This window comes from Trichomycterus rosablanca, chromosome 11, assembly GCF_030014385.1.
Source record: "Trichomycterus rosablanca isolate fTriRos1 chromosome 11, fTriRos1.hap1, whole genome shotgun sequence".
Classification (NCBI taxonomy): Eukaryota; Metazoa; Chordata; class Actinopteri; order Siluriformes; family Trichomycteridae; genus Trichomycterus; species Trichomycterus rosablanca.
In genome coordinates, this window is record NC_085998.1 from 35,781,905 (window position 1) to 35,805,980 (window position 24,076).

Genomic DNA, 24,076 nt, shown 5'->3' on the forward strand with positions numbered 1-24,076 from the left:
TATTATTTGGGTGGTGGATCATTCTCAGCACTGCAGTGACACTGACATGGTGGTGGTGTGTTAGTGTGTGTTGTGCTGGTATAAGTGGATCAGACACAGCAGCGCTGCTGGAGTTTTTAAACACCTCACTGTCACTGCTAGACTGAGAATAGTCCACCAACCAAAAATATATCCAGCCAACAGCGCCCCTTCCAACTCAAACAGCAGCAATAGATGAGCAATCGTCTCTGACTTTACATCTACAAGGTGAAGCAACTAGGTAGGAGTGTCTAATAGAGTGGACAGTGAGTGGACACGGTATTTAAAAACTCCAGCAGCGCTGCTGTGTCTGATCCACTCATACCAGCACAACACACACTAACACACCACCACCATGTCAGTGTCACTGCAGTGCTGAGAATGATCCACTGCCTAAATAATACCTGCTCTGTAGTGGTCCTGTGGGGGTCCTGACCATTGAAGAACAGGGTGAAAGCAGGCTAAAAAGGTATGTAGAGAAACAGATGTACTACAGTCAGTAATTGTAGAACTACAAAGTGCTTCTATATGGTAAGTGGAGCTGATAAAATGGACAGTGAGTGTAGAAACAAAGAGGTGGTTTTAATGTTATGGCTGATCAGGGTATATAAATCCTCACAGTTTCAGAATTTGTTGTTCAACAATGGTTTTCTTTTTCTTGAGAAAGAAAGAAAAAACTCTTCTAAAACATTAACAGGTGATGTGTGAAGCATGAGTGAGGAGAGAAAAACAGAAGCGTAGAGACAGAAAGCAAAAAAAAGAGAAAGAGAGAGACAGAGAGAGAGAGAGAGAGAGAGGAGATAGCTCCTGGCAGGACTCCATGTTAGCAGCAGGGGAGGTGAGCAGGCAGTAGGGGAGGATCACTAAGTGGCACGTGGAGGGGCAGTATTTCACCCAGCTGGAGGAGATACAGAGCTGTGGAGGAGGAGACAGAGGGGGAAAAAGGTGGAGGCAACAGAGTCATGGCTTCTTCTTTTTTTTTCTCACCACGACAAGTGAGCAGTGCTGCTGAAGCTCTCCAAATTGAGCCGAAGCTTTGACTGACACACACTAATGCGTGAGCTCACCCACACCCAGCGCGTTTGAGTTTGTGGAATGCGCCTGCCTGCTGTGATGGAGACTGACAGGGCAGTAAGCCAGGGTTGACTCACTCACTCACTTTCAGCACTGCGCTTTCTGTACAGAAACGTCGGCTGCACCCTGAAAACTCATCCACCAAGCTCTGCCTGCTCAGTGCCCACTCAGCACCAAGCACTGAAACTCAGGCTCCTCATCTTATAGGGATTTATGAGCTGGATCCTCGTGTGATGCTCTGATGACTGCATGCTAACGTGAGCTATCATTTCTCCCACTGGACCATGGATACTGCCTGTCCTGGATGGTAGGGACTCAGCTAGGGACATTCTAACAGAAGGTTGTACCGGACACTTTGGAAAGGATGGCAGCGTGCATATGGACTCTCAGCCTTGTTCTTACTCTGGCACTGTGGAGCGAATCTTCTGTACTAGGAGCAAAGAGCCACTATCCGAGACTACGTCTGTCCCACAAAGGTAAGGCAACAGGTACAGGGGTAAAATTTTAGCTTAAATCCTGTATTTTTCTATTTCTATATTCACTTCAGCTGCAGTTGTTATACATCTGCATTATACTGTGACTTTACTGAACGTATAACGTGCAAGTCCGTGGTTGATTTAGGGTTTAATGCCGAGCTCCTGCATTTCTTCATGCATTCTGAACAGATTAACATAGTGCATATTTTACAGGCCTTCTGTCATTCTGCATTTCCAATATAATCCATCATCAGTGACTGAGGGATCGATAGTAATTTAATTACAAATATGAATTTGTGAATTCCACATTGATTAAAATGTCTACAGTAAATAATGTTTAGGGTGAATACAGAACAACTGAACACATGAAGAAGATCATAAAGTGGAATCTCTCTGCACATTAATCAATATTAGTTTTTTAATATATATATATATATATATATATATATATATATATATATATGTATTATAATCTATTAACATATATATTCATTGTGTTAATTTTTTTTTTCATTATTATTATCAATATTTACACAATCTGTGCTTGGAGTGCGCAGCGGCCTATTACGATATCCATCACTGAGATCCGGGTTCAAATCTCAGCAGTGCTATCAGCTGGCTGGGAGTCTACACAGACACTGGATCCGCTGTGACCATGACCAAGATAAAGTGTAAAAGAAATTATTTATGCATACAGACCAAAATAATCAGAAATATTAGGACGTATGCATTTTTTAAAAACAAGCACTTACATTTAAATTATGACTAAATACAATTTGAGCAATTGAGGGATAAGGACCTCGTTTAGTGGCTCAACAGTGGCAACTAGGTGGTGAGAAGGATGAACCAACATCCTTCTGATCATTAGTCTAGTCCAGCATGCCCATTTATGCCTCTGCTCTAGCTTATGAACAGATGACCTGATAAAATTTGGAATTTATTGTTCCTTTAATAACAGCAATTCATTTAGGTTTGACACAAAAAAATAGAAACTGTAATAGTTACTAAGTATTTAAGCCAAACAATATAGTACCATGTAGGGCTAGTGTCATAAAATCTCTCAATTAATAATATTATATATGTTATATTATTTATATTTAGTTTGCTTCTTCTTATTATTTTTCTCATAACCAAGGACTAACTGATTGGTTAGTCACTTGTAGTCAGAGCCTAAATATGTTTGTCAATTGGATTGTAAATCAATTTCAGTACATATTCTTTAGTTTTAGGCCACTATCACTCTTAATATCAATACTTTACTGTACAATACTGTAATTGAATATATTAGTCCACTGTGCTCTTACAAAGCTTACTAGTGTGTACGGTTTGGTTGAGGCCACTTTGACTTTCACAAAGAAATCAAGTTTGGTCTGTTATTATTTAGACTTTGAGTCATGGTGGTTGAGCCTCTACAATGTGGCGTTCTTTAAACTCTAGTGAATGGGTAAAAGCCACTTACATTGTTATGCTGGTGCTTATCTCGGGTGTTTATAGTGTAATCCTAAAAAGATCAGGGCGCTCTTTGTAGATAGCACCACAACCCACCGCTAGGAAAACCTCGGCCTCGCCCTGTCTTTGATCCCTGTGCTGTGACAACATGGTCTTATAAAAATTCACACTGCATAGATGGTCACAGTTGAGTCCATGTATGGAATGTAGACGCTTAGTAGACCTGTCATACGCACACTTTCTTGCATGGAAATTGCTAATTGGCACCTTTTCTAAAGCCTTTTCTTATTTTTGACTGATAAAATAGACTCGTGTTCAACTTTAAGTTTTTCCATTAGTTATGACTGTCATCTAGGACTGGAACATTCTGAGAACATTCTGGAACATAATTTAATATTTAATTAATAGTACAATTTCATATGAAAAATATTTAGGACATTCAATAATGCAAGCCCAGGCCAAAAAAAAAAAAGATATATGAGGCCATCAAAATGACATCTTATCTTGGTCCATAGTTATTTCGTTATTATAGCCTCATTCTGCACGTTACCCCAGTATGGCTTTGTAGACAGAGAGTGTGTGTGCTCGACTGGCCTGTCTGCAGTCCAGATCTGTCTCCTGTTGAAAATGTATAGCGAATCATGAGGAGAAGAATCAGTAAACAGCAACAAGAGACTCCTAAGTAGTAGTAGCCTCATATCAAGCACAGATGGGAAAGAATTCCACTTGCAAAACTGCAACAATTTGTTTCCTCAGTTCCCAAACCATTAAAAAGTCTCATTAAATATGATATAACACGGTGATAAACATACATCTGTCTCAGCTTTTTCAGAAGCTTTTTTGCCAGCAAGTTTGTTGCAGGCATCAAATTTAATCATCTTAAAAAAATTAAGCTGATCAGGAAAAATATTGTAAATATTTCCTAGATACTTTTGTCAGATAAATAGGGATAAATAGATTCCCGTTTTCTGTTCCATTTAGAAAATGTTCCAAAATCTCTGGAAATGGGCTTCGTAAAATCCACTATTTAAATAAATTACAAATTTAATGCTTTCAGCTTTTTGACAGTAGTTCGGGAACCAGGACTTTTTTCAGCAGACTGTGCCCCTGTGCACAAAGCAAGTACACTGAAGAACCAACACTGACCTGCACAGAGGTCAGCTTAACCTTAATAAACACCTTTGGGATAAATTAAATGTAGATTGCAGGCCAGACCTTCTTGTTAAACACCTCGCCTTGTGGACATTTCCTAAAAGGTGAAAAACAGTATACATATGATGTAAATTAAAGCATTCTTTTTATTCTTTAGGTACAAAAGATTTAGATAATGTTGATGATTCACAGAGCTACAGGTACAGGTATAGATCACGTGCTGTAAATTCTCTTATCTGTCACCTTACTTTTACTTCTTTTTTAGGTCAGTGCCAACAGTTTTTCTTTCTGTGTAAAGCAGTTGATTTCTCACATTTCTCCCCAACATGCTCTCTACATGCCTGGACTAATAAAACAAAAAACAGAAGTGTCTTTAGGGTGCATCCTATCATTATGGTAGGAAACATCTCAGCTTTTAAAGATGGTGTCAATCTGTAGCCAGTTTTAACATCCAAAATACCTTAGCAATACTAAGAGATTCACAGTTAGGAGACAGTTACAGTTGTGAGATTTACCTTTAGGATACTATTACGTCTTAAATTATGGTCTGATTGAAAACAGGGAGGTAATTTCAGTCAGGTTTGCTGGTATCTGTCAGCAGCTTCGTGATGCAGTGTTAAGTGTTTGCTGTAGACGAACCAGCAAGAAGCTGCGGCAACATGCCAGCAGACCTAATTTAGATTAATTAGATGTTCTTAGGGTCTCTGCTTTTTCAGTGCTGATTTTCTGTTTTACAACTTCCCCTTTCTGATCCCAGAAAGGTGCTTTCCAACAGCTGGCAATCAGAACTGCAATCAGAGTTCTTGCTTGTGCAAGTATAAATGATTAGCTGCAATTGCTTTGAATCTATTGCCTTAGAATTGTGATTATTAGAGGTTCCTGAATGAGTCTGCCAGGGTGTCGTCTGAATTAAAACTTAGTAGGTGTTCAGAAATGAATCATCATGTAATTTTTTAAGGTGTATCCTTGGGCGGTTTATAGTGGAGTCAATGTTTAAAGATAATACAGATAATTTGTATAATAGCTATTTCTTCATGTAAGGGAACTCCTTTAAAGGTTAAAGATTTTAGATACAGCCGTTTCTACTTAAGGGACCATCTGACAGACACGGTGATAGATGTGGCCCAAAATCCATTTTCTGTTCTGAAAACTGGGATTCTTAATAAACCTTCCCCAGTGCATTTACAATGTCAAATAACGTCCCAATAGGGGGGAAATTTGTACATTATTTAATAGTCCTAATTCAACAAGCTTGGTTGTTTCTAGTGGAGTCAGTGCTGAGGAAATGGTGTAGATTAAGTAATTAAAAACTACCTTGCTATGCAGTGCTGATCCTATAAGATAACCACAAAATCCTCAAGAAAACAATGTGTGCTTTTATACTAACACTGTGCCCACTATCCACACTAATGTTTCTCACACAGCCAAAGAATCCTGATAAAAAAAAGTATTAGGCTTTCCAAAGCTGCCATTACCCCTTCACTTCCTATTACAGGAAACGTATTTTGAGCTGCAGCTGTGAATATTAAGAGATTCTGGATAAATCTTTTGGGTTTTTATCTTGCAATGCTAAATTACCTTTCAGTCGGTCTTGGACACTTCTGTTTATTCAGCAACATTTGCCAGATAATCACTTTAAGGCTTATTGACCAAAAATGAGAAGGCAAAGCTTCAACTGTGGTTCTTCCAAAGTCTAAAATTGTTCTTTAAGCACATAATTACTCTGAAACTCCCACAAATCAAAATTCCTGATGCAGAATTGAATTACTCACTCGCTGGGATTAGATGAAAGCGAGAGCATTTACCTGGTCGACTGCTGCTTAGTGGAGTACAAAAGAAGGTTTAAAACCTGCATTTAACAATCACCAATAATAATAATAACAATAGAAACAGATTATATTGATAAGGTACTTATCATTATACTAGTTTTTATACTACACCACATTTACATTATATAAAAAGTTATTACCGAGTAAGCCAATACGTAGTTAGCACTGTAATGTAAATAATCTGATTGGATCTCACACAAATAATCATGTGGCATATAATTTTTTTTCCAAGCTAACCACATGAAAGCCAAGCATATAAGGCTTTTATCAAGAGCCCAGCAGTGACAGCTTCTCCGAGATTTTTACTTCATCTAGAGCATTTACCGCTGAGCCACCCTGTCCAAATCAAGCCTAGAGATCCAAACCAAGACCACTGTTTATCCTCCTAATTTCCAGACATTTTTAGAATCGCTTAATCTTTGGGTGATTGAACTGGCTGCCTGGATAGGCACAGCTAAAGCAGTCTGGAATAAAAAAGACAGGAGTGTCCAAACTTTCTACCAACCCCAACCACTTTAGTGATTGGCAAGAAGAGACACGTTAACGGGTGCGGGTGTGAGTTCCAAACCTGCTGCTCTGTTGTGGTACGAGGAATGCTTTGACTCACATACAGTGTGCTGTAATACAACATGCCAGGTCAATGAGATCATTATTATTTATTATTATTATTTTAACACTCTAGTCTGTGTAATATGCAGTTTGGGATTCAATGTATGGAAATGAGTTCTGTACTTTTAGTCAGATGCGTCTTTTTTTCTTTCTGAATGTTATGTAACTAGGATTAGGATGTTTGTAGGTGTTTGGGTGGAGATCCATGAGTAAAATCCTACCTTATCCCATACAATTATGAACATTTATTTCCAACTTACCATGAGATGATGAGTAAGATTATGAATTCACATTAACAGAATAGATTGCTTGATGCACTGAATGGAACAGATTTAATTGATCGAAATTGAATGTATAAGTTGTTTGACCCAAACCCTAAAGACGTACCAGTGGCACATTCCAGTAAAGAGTGAAAACTTGCACGAACCCTCAGAGATCAAAGATTTCTAGAGTATTAAAATGTACAGCAAGATTCCTTTCAGACCACTGAAATTACACAGCGGTCTCAGTTTCACTGTTCCACCACCATGTCTGGGGGTGGTAAAATCTGCACACGAGCTGTACATTTATTCCTGAGTGAAATTAGTTTAAATCTTCTCCAAACATCATTTCAAAACACTTCCACCTGGTCCTGCGGAGTGGAACTCACTGATGTCACGCTGTTATGACAGAGTTTGAGATGCGTGCATTACCTTGTGTAAATAAAAGCTTCCCTCGGTGCACCATAGCGTCAGTGAACATTTACCTCTCACTAAATTTAAACACAGAGCTGCTCAATGCTCTCCAGAGCGTTCTGTGTGGGTTCCAGCTACTTAAGAGGAGCCCGGATCTTTAAACCGACTTCTTTAAACCTGATGTGTTGATAAACAAGTAACTATTTTGGCCACCAGTGGCCACCATCTTTAAAAAAGTATAAACACAGATACAAGACAATGATGTTCTGTTTAGAATTATAGACATTTATGATCCATTCAACAAAAGAAAAACAAACAATCTACTTTTATGATTCCTTAGAATGACAGTATAAAGAACATAAACTTCAGCATACAACATATTATAAAATACAAAACCTTTTACAGTGGTACCTTGAAACTCAACATCAATTGGTTCTGGGAGTGGCATTGAGTTTCAAGGTATATTTTCTCATAAGGACGTTTGGAAAACCTGTTAATGAGTTCCATGGTCCCATGGAACTGCATATATTTTAGGCTTATATAAAATAATGGGGTTGTTTTTGACACTTATACACTGAAATAACAGAAATATTATATAAAAACACTGAAATAAAATTAAAAACAGTTAAATAAAAGCTTCTCTTTTTCTTTACTTCTTTATTGTTTCCTTATGCTTCTTAATCGTGGAGATGCTTGATCTTGGAATACAGTATTTCATTCAGTAAAGGCGCATTCACAAGTGAAGCGGCACATTAGCTTTTGCGCTGGTTTTTAACTTAGACTCTCTCGGAAAAAAAAGCTGATTCTTACAGTTTCTCAGAACCCCGAGCTGTAACACAAGTTTAAAAGTGAAACAGGGAGGAAAATCCAGATAAACACAGATACATCCACCAATCCATCCCAGGGAAAAGTTCTAATATCTGTCCTTTATATATTAAAAAATTAAATAAGAAAATAATAAATAGCTCTACCTAGTAGCCCAAATGTCAGCTCAGGTTGCATGTAGGCTGAGGTGTAATTGCTGGTGCACCACCCCTGTCTGAGCTGTAATTGTAAACCGACATTTCAGTCAAAGAAAGAACCCACCTATGTTCCTAAATAATCTTTCTCAGGGTCATTTTCTTAAAAGCCTGCAAAGCGGGAAATACCAATCTAACAGAGCTATGTGGGTTTAACCTTGGACCTCAACGTGTATCAGTTTCACTTAGATCAATTCAGCGGGTCATATAATTATTAGTAGGCTGACAATCTGCAGAAACCTCCCAGATTAATAGCTGCTCTTTAAATCAATACATGTTGACATTGTATGAATTCCGCATTCCTTTAATACTCAAATATATTTTTACTTCATTTTTATACATCTCATTTCATAACTGTGGTCATTATCATGAAGGTGTTTCCTCTTTGCTGCTATGTGGCTCCATCATTTCTTTATGGTTTTGGGAGCAGGGGTATTGGCAAACTGAATATAGTGGTCATATACTGGTCTTGCATATCCTGGGAAGGTGTGATCCATCATGTCAGAAAAGAGACCCACCTGCAAGGTTGTTTGGTATTTAATAGTGAGTGTTAAAACCCCAAATATGAACCTGATCTTCAACTGTTTAATTTAAATATAAATAACTTACAGCTGCAGACAGGTTATGATATTAGCACTCTTAGTTAATACAGTGAAAAACTGACTTCTTCTGACTATGCCACCATGACAGTGCTTCTAAGTGTAAAGCTTCGACTGCTAATATAGATTTAATGACTGTATACATATACATTATATACATGGCTTTATGTTACTTTATATAGATGTATATTAAATAAGCAAATCTACCAACTGTAGAGTTCAATGTGACCACTGACAGGTGAAGTGAATAACACTGATTATCTCTTCATCATGGCACCTGTTAGTGGGTGGGATATATTAGGCATTTTATCCTCAAAGTTGATGTTAGAAGCAGGAAAAATGGGCGAGCGTGAGGATTAAAGCGAGTTTGACAAGGGCCAAATTGTGATGGCTAGAACACTGAGAGCATCAGAGCATCTCCAAAACTGCAGCTCTTGTGGGGTGTTCCTGGTCTGCAGTGGTCAGTATCTATCAAAAGTGGTCCAAGGAAGGAACAGTGGTAAACCGGCGACAGAGTCATGGGCGGCCAAGGATCATGGATGCACGTGGGGAGCGAAGGCTGGTCCGTGTGGTCCGATCCAACAGACGAGCTGCTGTAGCTCAAACTGCTGAAGAAGTTAATGCTGGTTCTGATAGAAAGGTGTCAGAATACACAGAGCATCACAGTTTGGTGCATATGGGGCAGCAAAAGGGGGACCAACACAATATTACAGGTGTATATTTACTGTCTTTAAAGTCTTGTATTCTAATCTGGTTTAATTAGTATAGTATAGTCCTCAAAATACACCAACCTAATTGTATATCCTGCTTAGTAGATGAAAGAAGGAGGATTTATTGGTACTCCTATTCTTTGTGTAATTGGATGAATGATGCATCCTGACAATGCTTTCAGATAATCAATGTTATACTAACATCCGTGTAGGGTTGGACTGACCGCAGTTCTGACTTCCACCTAGAACAACAAGAGAACACAAATTTTCCTCTGTGCTATAACACCACCCCCTCGGCTTTTCTCAGTATTCCTCCTGAGAGCTAAGAGAAATCTATTTACCCAATAAACCATCACTTCCTCTCAAACATAGGAGCTAAGCGGTCGTCATGGAGACAGCATCATGAAGAGAAGTGTGATATAGACAGAATTAGAGCTAAAGAGTCGGTTATAATCAGCACAGTCGATGCAATCAGCAGAGGACAATGTGGGCCTTAACATATAGACTTAACATAAAGACAACACACTGCCTGAGGCGCAGTGTGTTCTGAATTACTTGTTGAAGACCTTTTATCTCAGCAAGAACAATAAAAGCTTTTATTTATAGCTGGATATTTTACATAAAATGTCATCAACCAATATAAACTAAACCTCGTGAGTACATATAACCCTTAAGTTCAATTCAACCCACTTCATGAAGGTTGAACAATATACCATGTCATACTATTCCTTCTGTCCTCATTCTATCTTCCTCCAGGACCTCCAAAGCTCCTCTATATATCATTATTTATTTCCCATCTTGTCGACAGAACCTTCCATTACCTCTTTACTAGTTCCTGTGGCTTTCATTCAGGTCATGACATCTCAGACAAAGACTTCAAAAAACACAAGGTCGTAATGAAGATGGAGTAATCGTTCTTGACACTGATGAGACGTCCAGCTGCCTCTTCTCCCACAGAACAGCAGGGTTATTATAGAAAACTTGCACTGATCAGCCATAACATTAAAACCACCTCCTTGTTTCTACACTCACTGTCTACTTTATCAGCTCCACTTACCATATAGAAGCACTTTGTAGTTCTACAATTACTGACTGTAGTCCATCTGTTTCGCTACATATTTTTTAGCCTGCTTTCACCCTGTTCTTCAATGGTCAGGACCCCCACAGGACCACTACAGAGCAGGTATTATTTAGGTGGTGGATCATTCTCAGCACTGCAGTGACACTGACATGGTGACAATGACATTACAATTATTTGTAAAGTTAAATAAATTAGTAAAATGGAATAACATAAAATACATACTGGTGATACTGGTTTAAACAAGTGCCTGATTACTTTATGTATAATGCACTCCCACATGTGGCTTTAATTCTGCAAAACAGTGTGATCTGTGCTAATATATGCAAAAAATTCTGTTATCCATCTTGGCTTTATATACACGGCATGACCAAAAGTATGTACACCCCTACAGATTTCAACTTTATTAGCTACACCCCTTTGCTAAAGGTGTGTGCAATTAGTTATATAAAATAATCTGTATACATTCAGCTATACAGTAATGGTTTGACTCATTGTGAATGAAGATATTGCTGGAAACCCCAGTGACCTGCACTAAATCCCCAAATCCCTGCCTAAATCCCATTCAACATTTTTGCATTGAATTAGAACATCTATTTCAAGCAGGTCTTATTGTCCATCATACGTGACTGACTTTATAAACAGAGAGAGAATTAAGGTATTATAACATCATTCAACATCAGCTATGCACAATTATAAACGTCTATGTTCTTGTCCGGTATTCTGCTGATTAACTAGTTTTAATGACAGTTTCCCAGTATTCCCCTGGCATGGCTTTTACATAAGGCTAATCATTTTTATGACTGTGAGTGAGGTGCAGTGTGGCATCAATCACAGGATTACTTTAAGTGAAGGGTAATTCACTTTATGACCGAAAAGATTTACGATGAGGTTTTAGTGTTTAAGATCAATAACTAATTCTTATATAAAGCTTTCACTTGTTGTCCCATATTCACTTGTTCCTCATTGCTGAGAGGGTAAGGTCACAGTCTTGTAGGAGAATAACGAGTGGGATTTATGGGCTTCTCTCCTTGGACATCTTTCATTGCTTCTTAAGTGCACATGCCATTCTGAAGTCTTTCTTATTTTCTATTTGAAGTGGGTACAGAGCAGACTTGGTGCTTCCAGGACCAATTTATTTTAAGCTAGAAACAAGTGAACAGGGAGCACTTCTATCCCAGGTGGGGAAAATGATAGGGAATTAAAGGGGAAATTCCCTTCCTAAATCTTCAAAGCATTCCGTTCGACACATGTATGGGCAATGGATACGATGTCGGGGAAAATTTTTATTCAGTACAAATATTCAGGGTGAAAATGTATAGTTTTTTAGTCTGTCAGAGGCGTCAGGTTTTCATACTAAAACATACTAATTTTAACACTGTTTTCATCATAGCTGCGCCCATAGTTACTTTAAACTGTGGTTGGAAAAGCGAATAAAAGGCAATTTAACCCCAGACGAATGCAAACACGCTGAAACAATCTTGTGGTCTGGTGTAAAATTGTAGTTACAGAATAACACAGGAGAAACATCAGTGTTTGGTGAGTAAAACAATCCTTTATATACTGTTCACCTAACTTATAAATATTTAACACTGGTCCTGTAGGAAATGGGATTGTTTTGTCACGATCAGGTGAAAGTGTTTATAAGAATAATTACACTGGTCTAATTCTTAGTTTTACTTACTTAACAAAGTCATACAAACTTTACATGGATGTGATTACTATTAAAGGTGCTAATATATCAGTATTTAACATCTTCTTCCTGCAAGAAGAGTAGTGTAAACATATAAATATATAATCACCATTTAGTCTAAATGTTTATTTATTCTACTTCACTGATAAAAATTACACCAACAATTTCTTTTTTCTCTATATTTTATTCATGCATTTTCTTCCAATTTAGCATAGTCAATTTGTCTTCCGCTGCTGGGGATCCCTGATTGCAGTTGAGGTGGGTATATTGCTGCTCACGCCTCCTTCGACCCATGCGCAGCCCTTAATGGAACCCCCTTTTTCACCCATGGGTGGACCCAGAGTCCTTACACCGCGTTTGAAGACCCCACCCACATAGTCCAGTCATCCCGCCCTAGCTGAAACGTGTCTGCTGCAGGCACTGCCAATTATGCCCGCTAGATGGAACCTAGCCGACCGGTGGCAACGCTGAGTTTTGAACCGAGGAGTTCAGAATCTTGGCGCTGGTGTGCTAGTGGAATATCCCGCTGCGCCACCTGGGCGCCCACCAACAATTTCGAACATTGTTTTAGCTTTTAGTTCAACAATTCACATATTATTAGGTAGTATGGAAACATTGCTAGTGTTATATAAAATAGCTAGTGTGTCTAAGCTGTATTCTGGAAGAACCTGATGCATGCTCAACCCTGTCCTCCTTAAGTTTCTTGCTTTTTTCTTCTTCCCATATAACCGTAGTGTCAGGAATTTGACTGACACATGCCCCCTGTTTTTGGAGGAGGCGTACAGGCCCCTTATGTTTGTGCAGCTGTCAGTCAGTTCAGTTAGTTCCGTATCAGAGCAGCAGGGAATCAAACTTTATCTTGTAGCAATTGGCCAACAGCAGCTGAGGGTTATTTCTACTTCTGATAGTGGGTGAAGGTGGAATATCTATCTCTACGTTCATCTTTATTAACACACGCAGATGGGAAAAGTGTACAGAGTCAATTGAAGTCATGTATGGAGTAGATAATTATTGTTATTAAATGTAAACTGTTGTTATCAGTTCTTAATTCCTCACACATTCTGACATGGTTGCAGGATGGTGGTGCAGTGGTAAAATACAGAAACCCACCACTTCTGAGATTCAGGGTTCGAAACTCAGCAGCACTGTTGGCCTTTTGGGCATCTATACAGACATGATTGGCTATGTCAAATAGGGGGAAAGACCAAACAGTCGAGCCATTGGGAGGTGCACTTGTCAGTGTGCTCTCAATGCTGGACTCAGGACTCTTTATTTCCCTTCTCTGCTCATAACAGTAGCTGATATTAAAGTGTGGAGGGTTTGAGCTCTTCAACTGTTCCACCACAGCTTAAAAAAGCCACAATGGATTTAATCTCACCCTCTCTATCAACCATTTCCATCATACAGAGACTAAACACCTCACTGCTCCATGCTGGATCTCAGCCCACACACTGTTCCATGCTGGCACTCGAATCAGTTTGCAAAATCATGCAATGTATTCATGTGTCGTGGAGCCTATCCCAGCTTTTCAATGGGCACAAGGCACACAGTAACACCCTGGACAGGCCAGTCCATCACAGGGCAGACACATACACACACACACACACACACACACCCATTCACCTATAGGGCAATTCAGTGTCTCCAATTAACCTGACTGCATGTTTTTGGACTGTCGGAGAAAACCCACGCAGACATGAGGAGAACCTGCAAACTCCACACAGAAAGGAACCCGGACCTCCTCGCCTAGGGATCGAACCGAACCGATCGATTCTTGCTGTGAGGCGACAGTGCTACCCACCGTGCCTCCCCTTACTTTATATACCTGTTAGCAATATGACAGTATGACAGTATAAACAGTGTATCTGTGTGTTGACAAATTCCATGTTGTTTCTTGTTCTCTATAAGGAACTACACTTTTTAATACACAATTAATTATTATTTAATAAATTAAACATATTAAAATAAAAGAAAAAAAAGAGGATAAACGTGGCAGATGTTTTTACACACATAGAAAGATACTGTTTTAATTTAATAAACATATATCTTCATATCATCTGGCAGGAGCTAGACATACTATTTAGGGGAAGAGAGGACTGGCTGGTTCATTTCCTCCGGTCTACAGGGAGGATTCTGGGAGAGGGTAAAAATGATAAACCTAATATGGCAAAAGCAGACAGTACAATAACACCAGTCACTGAGACTCGCTCGCTATTCACACAGCAGTGAAGAGTGTGCTGGTGTTCCTGAGGGCCTCAAAGGCATCGTCTCCACTAAGCCATCTGTTCTCCAGAGCAAAGTGATGCCCCTGCCAGTTGGAGGAAGTGCTCTTCTCTGAACTTCTGCTCATAGAAAAGATCCTTCACCTCAAAACGCCCCACACACAGATGCTGTTTATCAGGCTGTTCAGTTTCATTATAGGGAAATATGTCAGGTGTGAGTGTGTGTGTGTGTGTGTGTGTGTGTGTGTGTGTGTGTGTGTGTGTATGATAAATTTTCCTAGTTTTTTTTTTAGTGAACATGTGAAACGTGGGAGAAAAATGTTAATTTTCACTAGAAGTATTAATACATAATCAATTACTACTTAGAAAATGTAGTTATGCTTAGGGCATGGTTAGGGCCAGTAGTCATGTTCCAATATTCCAAGAATACAGCTACAATAGAATGTTACTGGATGTGTACGTGATAAAAAGTGCGTCAATTGCATTGTATGACATCCAAAACCCAGTTCTAGCTGATTTAGACGAGTTCCTATGTTCTATGGTCTAAATCAGCTAAAACATAAGAACTGGTCTAAATCAGCTAGAACATAGGAACTGGTCTAAATCAACTAGACCATAGGAACTGGTCTAAATCAGCTAGAACATAGGAACTGGTCTAAATCAACTAGAACATAGGAACTGGTCTAAATCAACTAGAACATAGGAACTGGTCTAAATCAGCAAGAACATAGGAACTGGTCTAAATCAGCAAGAACATAGGAACTGGTCTAAATCAGCAAGAACATAGGAACTGGTCTAAATCAACTAGAACATAGGAACTGGTCTAAATCAGCAAGAACATAGGAACTGGTCTAAATCAGCAAGAACATAGGAACTGGTCTAAATCAACTAGAACATAGGAACTGGTCTAAATCAACTAGAACATAAGAACTGGTCTAAATCAGCTAGAACATAGGAACTAGAACATAGGAACTGGTCTAAATCAGCTAGAACATAGAAACTGGTCTAAATTCAACTAGAACATAGGAACTAGAACATAAAAACTGGTCTAAATCAACTAGAACATAGGAACTAGAACATAGGAACTGGTCTAAATCAGCTAGAACATAGGAACTGGTCTAAATCAGCTAGAACATAGGACTAAACTGGTCTAAATCAGCTAGAACATAGGAACTAGAACATAGGAACTGGTCTAAATCAGCTAGAACATAGAAACTGGTCTAAATTCAACTAGAACATAGGAACTAGAACATAAGAACTGGTCTAAATCAACTAGAACATAGGAACTGGTCTAAATCAGCTAGAACATAGGAACTGGTCTAAATCAGCTAGAACATAGGAACTGGTCTAAATCAGCTAGAACATAGGACTAAACTGGTCTAAATCAACTAGAACATAGGAACTGGTCTAAATCAACTAGAACATAGGAACTGGTCTAAATCAGCTAGAACATAGGACTAAACTGGTCTAAATCAACTAGAACATAGGAACTGGGGATCCTGCTGGGGATCCTATGTTCCTATGTTGTAGCTGATTTAGACCAGTTCCTATGTTTCTATGTTCTAGCTGATTTAGACCAGTTTGGGACGTGACGGGTGCTAGTCTGGTCCCTCAACAGCGTGCATGTGATGGGAAGTGACTAGAATGTAAGAAAAGAAGAAATGTGAGAGTGAGAAAGATAAACACGGTCTTCTCTCTAGCAATTGTACATTATAAATGTGGATCCATTTACAGTGCATATAAGTTCACTGTAGTATTTCATTTTTGCTTTTTTTTTTTTGGTTGAAATGTTAAAAAAAGCCATAACACAGTCCAGACATTCAGTCTGAACAGTGGATGTAAAGATCATGTTTCCACATGTTGCATCAGCTCAGTCTTCTGTTAATTACCCGGGTTAGAGTGTGTTAGCATGGGTTAACAAAGTCAATATGGCAGCATTAAAAAAAAGCCTGATCTCCGGTAGGGTCTGAACTGAGGTCTGCAGAGTAACAACCACCTGGGTTTTAAACCAATCTCCATTTTCCCATTACGCATAATTACCCTGCTTTAACCCTTTCTACCTAACTCACGATTAATCTTTCCTGATCGTTTCTCTTTACGGATTCACAGACCACATCGTACGACATCAAACGGCACGGCGAAGGGTCACATCACGCAGGATTTACTGTACGGCTTTTCCTGTCCGATCAAAAGATTTGAGTGACAGATAAAAGAGAGGAGTTCTCTTCCTGTCTGGGATGAAAGCACTTCCCTATCTCTGTAAAGTCAATAGCGCCTGCCAGAGTAACAGGAGAATACGTTCACATCATCAGGCCATGGAGAGAGAGGAGCCTGGGAAGCACATGTGCATATGGATTTAGGGAAAGCACAGATTCATTCCATCTCTATTTTTATTAGATATTCATTTCCTGGTTTCAGCTATTGAGAGAAAAAATCCAACCAGTTTTTGTAGCCAGTGTCTCGTTCACAGGCTCCAAAACAGTCATCTATATAGGGCAGTTGTAGCCTGGTGGTTAAGGTACTGGACTAGTAATTAAAAGGTCGCTGGTTCAAGCCCCACCACTGCTAAATAATAATAATAATAATAGGTTACATTTACATAGCACCTTTCACAAACCAAGGACACTTTACATCAACAAAAACAAAAAAAAAGGTTGTCATTGCTGGGCCCCTGAGCAAGGCTCTTAACCCTTAATTGCTTAAACAGTATACTGTCACAGTGTACTGTCGGTAGTTACTGGTTACACAAGGTTTATCAGATCACAAGGTTATATCGAACACATTCATGGACAATTTAGTGTCTCCAATTCACCTCACTTGCACGTCTTTGGACTGTGGGAGGAAACCGGAGCACCCGGAGGAAACCCACGCGGACACAGGGAGAACATGCAAACCACACAGAAAGGACCCGGACCGCCCCACCTGGGGATCGAACCCAGGACCTTCTTGCTGTGAGGCTACAGTGCTACCCACCGAGCCACCATGCTGCCCCAAAGGCATCTGCTGAATGCCAAAAATGTAAATGTCATCTCTGGATAAATACATTAAACAGTTTATTAAGTGCACATAGCATTGGCACTAAACATTTCAACTTTGCAGAATGATTTAAGGATTGTGCGGGATCAGCTTACCCAGCGCACTTCGTCCTTGATGCTGATTTTAATGAATGGTTTTGAATTTCCCTCTAAATTCCTCTTCCTTCTCTGAGAAATCCAGTGCTCTGACCCCTGCCCAGGCCTGAAGCTCTCACTGCTTCTCTGTTATTGAGAGGCTTCAATGCTCATTGCTTTAGGGCGAAGTTAAAGGTTTGCTTTCGACATGTGGTGAGACGTTTGTAATGACATTTCTAATTGTTCTGTCTGTAACGCCCCTTCATAAACAATTACGACCAGTGTGTCTTTTGATCATGGTTAGTCTTGATTGATAGAGGTCACAGCAGGTCATGTTGAGGAGGATTTCCCAGTACTGTATCTTTAACACACCCCCATGCAGAGCATGTCTTACTTATCTGGTTGAAAGGACTGTCCTCTGGTTAATTGAAGCCACAAGGATGAGTAAAAGGGGCCTAATGAAATTAAACACAGGGTAGTCCCTTGGGATTTTGGGACACTTAACAACAATAAACCAAATTGCAAATGTAATAAACATAATTTAAGCATCGGAGAAAGTGTAGAGTATTTGACATCTTTAGAATAAATGAGTATTAAGTATATTGGGGTCATTTACAAGAGCTTTAAGTGAAGTGACGTCCCATAAACATTAATTAATAATTAATTCATTAGTTATAATTAAGATCGTATTTAACACACACACGTACACTCACGTACACTCACTCTACAATGACTGTCCATTTTATCAGCTCCACTTACCATATAGAAGCACTTTTTCCACCAACCAAAAATATCCAGCCAACGGGCAGCGTCCTGATGAAGGTCTAGAAGATGACCAACTCAAACAGCAACAATAGATGAGCGATCGTCTCTGACTTTACATCTACAAGGTGGACCAACTAGGTAGGAGTGTCTAATAGAGTGGACAGTGAGTAGACACGGTATTTAAAAACTCCAGCAGCACTGCTGTGTCTGATCCACTCATACCAGCACAACACACACTAACACACCACCACCATGTCAGTGTCACTGCAGTGCTGAGAATGATCCACCACCTAACTAATACCTGCTCTGTAGTGGTCCTGTGGGGGTCCTGACCATTGAAGAACAGGGTGAAAGCAGGCTAAAAAGGTATGTAGAGAAACAGATGGACTACAGTCAGTAATTGTAGAGCTACAAAGTGCTTATATATGGTAGGAGGAGCTGATAAAATAGACAGCGAGTGTAGAAACAAGGAGGTGGTTTGAGGATGTTATGGCTGATCAGTGTCTATACATATACAGTATATATCAGTGGCGGCTGTTGGTCTTTCAAAGAGGGGAAGCTCATTGTTGACTTACATCATAAAATTTGTCAATTTATTTATACATAAATTCTGCCCTCCATTCCTTTTCAAGAAAATGACTTGAAATGGGTCGCAGTTTGTCTTTCGACTTCACTCGCAAAATCCGCAATGGGACTGAAGCTCCCAGTGATTAAGTGAAGGTGTAGATCTCAAAATAGCTGTCAATCAAAACGGGATTCAGCCTTTCGACTGATCCTCCAATCATCTTGCAGAAGCTCAGCGTCCAGACCCGCCCACAGCTCCATTCACCCCCAGAGACGCTCAGCGTCCGGGGGCAGGACCAAATCGTGGCATTTATCCAATGACCGGCGAGTTTCGAAGCAATGAAAAAAACCCGTTCCATGCAGCCCCATAGAAGTAAATAGACGCTCAGCTTCTGCGGGCAAATGCATCGACGCTACGGGAAAGTATGAGAAGTTCAAGTCAGTCGATTTGTGATAAGTAGCTGATTCTGAACGAACTCGTCTTCGAGATGAACGTGTTCTAACGCATTTGTGGTCAATGAAATGTTAACACAACTGTACATATTTGACCATTTCATTTTTGATATTTTAGGGGAAGCTGAGCTTCCCTTGCAGTCTTAGAGAAATCACCACTGATATATATATGGTCTAATTTTCAATTTTAATGCATTCTGAGTGAGGGTTGTTGAGAGTGAGAGAACATTTGCATCACAGAACAACTACAATAAAGCACACATGAATCCAGACAGCTATACATGATGCAATTAATCAACTGACCCCCTGTCATGCTTTCTGTCGCATAGACCATATGAACACTAGGGAAATGCTGCCCTGCTGTAATGTTTCACACTATCGTTCCTTTAAAGCAACTAAAGATCATCTACAATAACTGTCCCAGCAGGGTGCTGCTGCTTCTGGCTGTTTATGTGTTACCCAGCAAACACTGGGGCTGATTTAGTTCAGACAAACAGAAGCATGTGATAATCACGAACATCTTTCAAAGGAAAAAGAGTGAATGTTTAGAGGGTCAACACACACACACACACACACACACACACAGAACACCAGCAGCACAGAAGTAACTTGGTATAAATAAGGGTCTGGTACGTACCCACACTCACATACATGCCATTTCGGCCTTAATTGTCTGAGTGCTGAGGTTGTTGACATCATGCACCTTGTTTATCTGGACTCAGTCTAGCGGCACTGTATTTGGCTGTGGCTTTTATTATGGCCAGTCTAAACCTTCAGTGTGAATAAACTCACACTCACAGAGTAGGAAGTGAGATGAGATGGTATGTGGTCTGGCACAGAAAGAGAATAATCCAGACTTCCAAACCTCCAGTGCCTGCTACTTCCATTAGTGTTATCTGTTCATTTATGTATGGTGTCATTTACAGTGCTTGTGTGTGTGTGTGTGTGTGTGTGTCTGCAGAACTGTGGGAGCTGAACAGGACATGGGTGTTCCTCGCTGCAGAGGGGAGTTTGCAGCACTACACTATGCTGCTGGATGAGACTCAAGAGAGGCTGATTATTGGAGGAAAAGACATGCTGTACTCTTTAAATCTGGACAGAGTCAATGCACCTCACAGAGAGGTGTGTGTTAGTGTGTGTGTTTGATTGGGGGGGGGGGGTGTTTGTCCAGCACCCACTCTACCAGCTCCCAGCCCATTAAGATTATAAAAATGACCAGGTTGCCAGGTCTTTCCTGAGTAAAGCTGTCACATTCTTAGAGTTGATTTGTGCCACCTGTTTGGAACAAGCACCTAATTCCAGAAGTAGTCTCCAAGAAGTATAAAAAATGGAATGTAAAAAATTTGGTCAGCTTATTATTTAATTTATTTGTCAATTTATATGTCATATTTAAAGTGACGTCAAAGGTTTAAATGCAAGAATTTTTATTTAAATGAATTAAATATTTATTCATTTATTTAATTCAAAAAAAGAAAAAAATAAAGAATTAAAATAAAATGCACTTTCAGACAGCAAAAATATCCATGCAGCTACTAAATATAACTCAAATTTATTAGGTGGTAGAGGACTTTCTATAATGTCACTTATTTGTAGCATGACCGTTCTAATTTTTTTTTTGTTATGATTAAGTAAAGCCAAGGAATATAATAATAATAATAAGATAAAATTTGACCTGGAGCTTTGATAATACTGTACGTCTTACCTTTGCTAGAAATAAATAATTAATAATAAATGTGTGGGACATTTAACAATAAAATAATACAACACAGACAAATCAGATCAGCTTTTATATTCATCTTTTATATCTGTTTAATGTGGTTTGTTCTTAATGTTTCATAGTTATTTAACATACTGCCACATAATGCTGATACTTTCTGCAGCAGGGTGACTGGGTGACTAAGTATAAGAGGAAAAACACTCAGACTAAAAGGCACATTCACGTTTGATATAAACACATGAATTGCTAATTATGATGTTTTCCTCCAAACGTCGGACATAGTTTCCATGCTTTTGCACAAGGCTGTTTGTTCAGTTTGGGTTAGGAGAGCACAGACAGAGCCGCTGTGTGTACCTGCTAATGAACCTCCCGCTCTTTGAAACTATACAGCCACTTTACTGTTTCCGTCTTTCATTCAATGTAATAAGCAACAAACGTTCTGTACGCTGTTTACAGTGTGATCATTCACCTGAATTATGTTGACGAGAAATCATCAGTCGTCTCTCTGTGTATTAGATTTACTGGCCGAGTTCTGAGGAGCAGGTGGAGGACTGCCTCATGCAGGGCAGAGAGAAGGTACGTACTGTGTAAAGTTTCATAGCTTTCAGTTTAAACTGCTTGATATTATTAAGTATGTTTAAGTATGTTTCTTGTCTTTTTTAGCCGGAGTGCGCTAACTACATCAAGCTAATACAGCCGAATAATGGCACTCACCTGTTAGCATGTGGAACCGGAGCATTTAGCCCAGTTTGTGCCTACATCAGAGTTGGACATGGACCAGAGGTACACCAGCTTCTCTACTCTGTTACTAAACTGACGTCATATTCACATCAAAACCTTTCTACTTTTCTCTTTTAGGGCAGTTGTAGTCTAGCGGTTAAGGTACTGGACTAGTAATCGAAAGGTTGCTGGTTCAAGTCCCACCACTGCCAGGTTGTCACTGTTGGGTCCTTGTGCAAGGCCCTTAACCCTCAATTGCTTACACTGTATGCTGTCACAGTACTGTAAGTCGCTTTGGACAAAAGCATCTATAATAGTTAAATTTAGTTACTCATTGGTATGGGACTCACAGAACTGTAAAAAATAAAAGAAGACAAGTTTAGGATGCACTATATGGCCAAAAGTATGTGGACACTTGAACAAAGAGATTGTTAGACATTCTATTCTAAATCCATGGGCAGTTGGGAAAGCTTTCTACAGTTTGTGCCCATTCAGTCTAAATGATGTTCCAGTTCATCTCAAAAGTCTAGTCTTTCTGCAAACCACTGACATTCTTCCACTTTGGACTTACTCATCAAATCATATCTGGACGAATCTCTTTTAATGAGAAACGGCACAGTTATGCTGGGACAGGAAAGAGCATCCCCAAACTGCTGCCACAAAGTCTAACTACTATGTGATATTGTATATCGAAAATGACCTGTGTGCAGTTCGCACCATCAGAGTTGCCAGGTCTTGCCTGAGTAAAGCTGTCACATTCTTAGAGCTGATTTGGACCACCTGTTAGCAACTGGTTTGGCTTTTCAGCTGATCTCACTAATGAGGAGTGTGTCTACATACTTTCGGCCACATGATACATACAGGACTCATCCCAACTCATTTTATAATGTCTTTTTAATCCTACTATCCTTAAACAATTAATGTTTGTGTGCAAGTGGGAAAAACCTAATTTGTTTCATAAGGCTGACAAATTTGAAATGTGAAGTCACACGTCTGGTATCCACATCTGTCCCACATATTCGGTTTAATATGTCTTCGGAATGGGTCAAATTTAATATAGAACAATATTATGTTCACATTACAGCAAATTGGACCTGAATGCTACAAACATGAGATTTAACCCTTTGTCATTCTTTAAACAAATGTACATTGCTAGCTTTTATTTTTTTACAACTTGACATTTGAAAATGTTGACATGCTTTATAAACATCTGCTCTTAGTCCTTTTTAAATGTTTTTTTATTACCACAATAAATACCAAGCAGCAAACACATATCAGATTAGTACCTAGCCAGTGAGACTGAAGTTGGTTAATACTGTAAATATTTTGCATACCTTCTTTATTTCCGGAACCACAGCTAGATTTGGGATGTTTAAATACTTTGACTGAAACAGTGAGTAATCATGAGGGCAGATCCTTTTTTACGCCTCTATGGTTAGAGTCCAAGAATCTTGGCATTGTTGGCTTAGTTAACGTGACTGATGCGGTGCTTTAAGACTGAAGTGTTGGCGACAAAAGGAAGCAGATGGTCATAATGGTTGTCAACACTTGACCACAGAACCGTTCCATGGTGTGACTGAAACAGATGGGTGTAGCTGAAAGTAGAGCGATGGTCAATAAAACGCACTGGCTTTGGAATTTAGTCTCTGGTGTTCATTAACAAGCACATGCATTGGAACGAACCTGTTTTGCTCGGAATGGTTGTGACATGGTGACTCACGAGTCCTGCAGGCTTCCAATATTTAATGCATCAGAAAGCACTGCTTTTTATTCTCTTGTGTTAAAATGATTGGTTAAGGTACTAGACTAGTAAGCAGAAGATCTCTGGTTCAAGTGGTACCACTGCCAGGTTGCCACTGTTGGGTTCTTCAGCCAGACCTCTATCCCTTAACGGCTTGGATGTAAAAGGCAAGGACTGATCCAACCCAGACTTAATGTGGGAAACCACAAATCCCTGAAATTTTTATACTAAATTTCAGCATTTTATACTTCCTATGAACATCGGTACTGGCATCACATTAGTTACAAGACACCAACATTTTAATCCAGCATAGTACAGAAGATACGACATGTAGACTCTTCACACATACAGCTGGCTCTCGTGTGGTTTGTTTAGGCCTCAGTGATGGGACATTTTATCATCCT

At 39.4% G+C, this 24,076-nt stretch overlaps 1 protein-coding gene across 2 annotated transcripts in view; it reads left to right on the top strand.

Moving 5' to 3' along the window:
• The first annotated feature begins 1,042 nt into the window (after positions 1-1,042).
• sema3e (sema domain, immunoglobulin domain (Ig), short basic domain, secreted, (semaphorin) 3E) overlaps positions 1,043-24,076 on the top strand; it is a 49,889-nt gene continuing 26,855 nt past the window's right edge. For both annotated transcript variants that reach the window (XM_063004831.1, XM_063004830.1), the window contains exons 1-4: positions 1,043-1,568; positions 20,456-20,616; positions 21,728-21,787; positions 21,875-21,994. In XM_063004831.1, the coding sequence (XP_062860901.1) occupies positions 1,457-1,568; positions 20,456-20,616; positions 21,728-21,787; positions 21,875-21,994 (453 nt within the window). In that variant the 5' untranslated portion in view covers positions 1,043-1,456. The remainder of the gene's footprint in view (positions 1,569-20,455; positions 20,617-21,727; positions 21,788-21,874; positions 21,995-24,076) is intronic.